This window comes from Anoplophora glabripennis, unplaced genomic scaffold, assembly GCF_000390285.2.
Source record: "Anoplophora glabripennis isolate ALB-LARVAE unplaced genomic scaffold, Agla_2.0 scaffold2083, whole genome shotgun sequence".
Lineage (NCBI taxonomy): Eukaryota > Metazoa > Arthropoda > Insecta > Coleoptera > Cerambycidae > Anoplophora > Anoplophora glabripennis.
The window spans coordinates 7,146-11,142 of record NW_019418182.1 but is presented as its reverse complement, the minus strand read 5'-3'; the positions used below and the strand labels follow the sequence as shown (position 1 = coordinate 11,142).

The 3,997-nt window shown below is 35.3% G+C and overlaps 1 protein-coding gene across 1 annotated transcript; it reads left to right on the top strand.

The window, feature by feature from the left end:
* Positions 1-247: 247 nt before the first annotated feature.
* LOC111692590 lies at positions 248-3,489 on the top strand (the record flags this gene model as incomplete). The annotated part of the gene is made up of 4 exons (XM_023456651.1): positions 248-364; positions 2,156-2,455; positions 2,512-2,780; positions 3,248-3,489. Coding segments are annotated over exons 1-4 (928 nt in total), but the record flags the coding sequence as incomplete, so codon positions are not given.
* Positions 3,490-3,997: the final 508 nt, after the last annotated feature.

Genomic DNA, 3,997 nt, shown 5'->3' with positions numbered 1-3,997 from the left:
TTTTCAGATGTAAACCAACTGCACCATGGTCTGACGAACCGGATTAGTGATGTGTACACGAAAAATTGTTACTTCACTTATTCCCACTAATCCGTAGTCATAGTGCAACAGACGAGATTGTACCATTCTTGTTGTTCCGACACCAGAAGAGGAAGAAGAACAATAACTTTATTCGATATTTTCATTGAGGTTAAACAACCAATACAAGTTGCAGTTCGACATTTACATTTCAAAGAAAATTGTTGCAATGACTGGTGTTCAAGAAATTTCGTGCAAGCTTTGCCTCAAAACTGTAACCGTTAAAGGTTTTGAGGTAATAAACAACGTTATTAGAGATATTTTAGATGTTCTTTTGCTGAAATTGGTAAGTCACTGATAGATATGCATTAGTTCGGGGTCCCTGATATGCATGGAAACGGTCGGTTGTCTCCTAAAGTAAGATAGCTATAAAAAAAAATAATAAGACACGTTTTCTTAAAGCTATCGCTATAAGTATATAGAAAAGTAAATTATATAGGATCAGTGAAAAAGTTATGTCTAAACAAAGTACCCTGTTATTATTCCATATTTTAATTCTTATCGTAATTCTAAACAAAATTCATATAGCACATCATGTACCTAAACTTAACCGTTTTCAAGGCATCGAACGTTGAAAATCATTTTCTTATGAATTATACAACAATATTTTAGCAGCAATGAAACGGTTTTCACCGCCTACTGAACTCAAAAGTTTTAAATCCGTGACGCAAACCGAAACATACAGACCTGCAAATAATTCCATTTTTCCCAAGAAAGGCTTTCTCTAGGCGATTTTCTCATGAGACAATTTTTTTCTTTTTTAATAAAAGGACCTTTTTATGCTGTCCGTTTAAAAAAAAATACGACTACTGTAAACGTTTTGATCGCTAAAAGGGGGAAGTAACCGGATAAAACTATCACCCAGTATATCGATTTGACTAAAACTTTAAGAAATAATACGCCACAATAGTCCAAATAAACGTGCCAAATTTTAACGCGATCGGTAAAAGTAAATTAAATTAGTTTTATTCTTGACAACTTTGAAGGCCTGTAACTAAAATCAAAAATTTTTTATTTAATTTTCCTTCGTAGGTCAAACGTTGTCGGTGAAATTTGCGGACACCCTGTATTTTTACGCAAAATATTCATATTTTATTTATATTTAAATTTAAACACTGTATCTCGGAAACTGTGCATATTTCGACCTGCGTTTATAGGAACTTTTTTTTTACAAAATAACTTCGGCAACCACCCCCTAAAATATTTCGCACTTTCTTACAAACACCCTGTATAGGAATTGTCGTTTTGGCACGTTGCTTAAACCTTGTTTGTGCTATGTTTCATAAACCTATGACGTCATCGAAATTATTATTTAAATAGCGCTACCTATTTTTTTAGGCATAAAAGGATAGTCCTTTTGAAGGGAAATCCTTTGACTTTACTTTGACAGATGCAAAATATCACGTGGATAATGGTGTTCCAGCAGACAGTATTTGCCGGGAGAAATTACTTGCATGAAATTGTTCCAAGTAGGTGAATAGGTCGAAGAGGACCATTGAGTGGCCACCACGTTCGCCCGATTTAACTCCCCTAGATCATTTCTTGTGGGGCTATTTAAAAAGCAGAGTTGGTAGACGCATAAGAGAAGAAATTAGTCGGATACCACCAGAGGCAATTCAAAATACCACGGATGAATTCGAACATCGACTCGCCCATTGCCCGACTGTTAATTTCTTTACATTCTTTACATTAAATTAATTAATACATTTGTCTGTTTTTTTTTCGCGCCTGTTAAAGTCAAGTAGAACAAACCCTATATCGACGCATTTCCTTTCAACAGGGCTATCCTTTTATGCCTAAAAAATTAGGTAGTGCTATTCAAAAAAAATGTCGATGACGTCATATGTTCATGAAACATTGCGCAAAGAAGGTTTAAGCAACGTGACATATTGACAATTTTTATGTACTAATTGACGTAATTTAGCGCTTTTGTGAAAACGCAACACAAAATAAAATACGAATTTTTTGCGTTACTTTTGGGATGCCCTGTATATCTCAATTCGGACATCTCCACCTCCAAATAATTGATATGTTCTGCCAATAATTTTCTTTTTGGTTAAAGTTGCCTATTTTTCAGAAATTGGATAGCGAAGGCAAAGAGGTTATATGTAACGTTTGCAGAAGAAAGTTAAACGCAGCATTCCAATTTAAGTCAACTTGTCTGAAGACCGATTACACAATTATTCCGTATGTGGATTGTGAAAAAATGTTACAGCTCGATATAAGAGATGCGTATACGAAGGAAAAGACCAGCGAGTCAATGGATATTTCAGATGGTCAGAAAATATGTCGATTGTGTATGCACCCAGTAGAAAGTGAGTTTAGGTGCATACGTGAAGAGGAACTTGAAGCCATCGAGAAATTGGCTCCTGAAATGGTATCAATGTTATTAAATAGTTACATTTTTCACAATGTAATGAAACTACTTTGCAGAATATAAATATCATCAAAGATCCCGTTGTGTGTAAGGAATGCTTTGATTCTGTGTGCACCCACAACAGTTTCCTAAAAAATTGCTTGGAAGTACAGAAAAAAATTGGAGGTATTTTTAATAGCGCAGCAACAGAGAGTCGGATAGATACGTCACCATCTGATTTATTCCTTAAGACTGAAAACCAGGACATAGAATTCGATATTGACGGGACGGAAATGTCAATCAAAGCTGAAAGTATCGACATAAAATCGGAAGATGAGGAAAGAAGGTAAGAGAAGACTATTTTAACAAAAATTTCACAAAGTAATTGTATAACTCCAGATCTTATTTAATTTTGCCTCTCTTGCATTAATTTCCTGTATTTCTGAGGGTTTCCGCATAATTAAATATTTTTAACACATCTTCTATAAAAATATTACTAATTGTCATGAAGAATTCGATTTATATGATAATAAAACTGAAATAATGTCTTGTGGAGTTCAGAAACTTGCGTAATTGCTTTTGCAATAACCCATGACCCCCTTAGAATTAACACCGCACTTGGGAAAATACCCTGTACATGTAATTTTTTCAGGGACTCGCTANGTCATGAAGAATTCGATTTATATGATAATAAAACTGAAATAATGTCTTGTGGAGTTCAGAAACTTGCGTAATTGCTTTTGCAATAACCCATGACCCCCTTAGAATTAACACCGCACTTGGGAAAATACCCTGTACATGTAATTTTTTCAGGGACTCGCTACTGCATAGCTCCGTTAGTGAATCATTCGAGAAGAGGGTCCTTAGAGATGCAGAAGAGGATGGATGTAAACATGAGAATAGATCGACAAACGAATGTAATACGAGGGACAAGCAGAATGACAAAGTATTTTACAAATGTGATAAATGTATTTGTAAAATTGGAAGCGAGAGCAGTTTTATAGCACACCGTGCGAGACACGAGAACGGTTCGGAAGCATATAAATGTGAATCGTGTGAGTCCGAAACAGAAAATAAAAAAAATTTTCAGGAACATGGATTGAGCCATAAAGATCCTTTGGAAATGCGTATGCACCGATGCGGATCATATGATTACAAGACAAAACACAGGTGTGAGCTTGCTAAGCATCAGGTGAAACACAAAAGCGCATCTGAAGGACGATTGTACAAGTGCGACTTTTGTGATTTCACAACAAAGCGGAAAGTCAGTTTTAATAGTCATTATACAAAACAAAAAAACTCAAACAATCCTGTAGAATATGACTATAAAACCAAATATACCGCATTACCGAATAAGGACACTTCACAACTGCCCGTTTATAAATGTGATGATTGCACATACGAATCAAAGGATAAGAGAAACTTTACCAGACATCAGTTGGTACACAAAGATCCTTCGCAGGTTCAAACGTACAGGTGTAATGACTGCGATTACAAAACTAAATACAAGGGTCATATGAAAAACCACCAACTGAAACACAAAGATCCTTCGCAGGTTCAAAC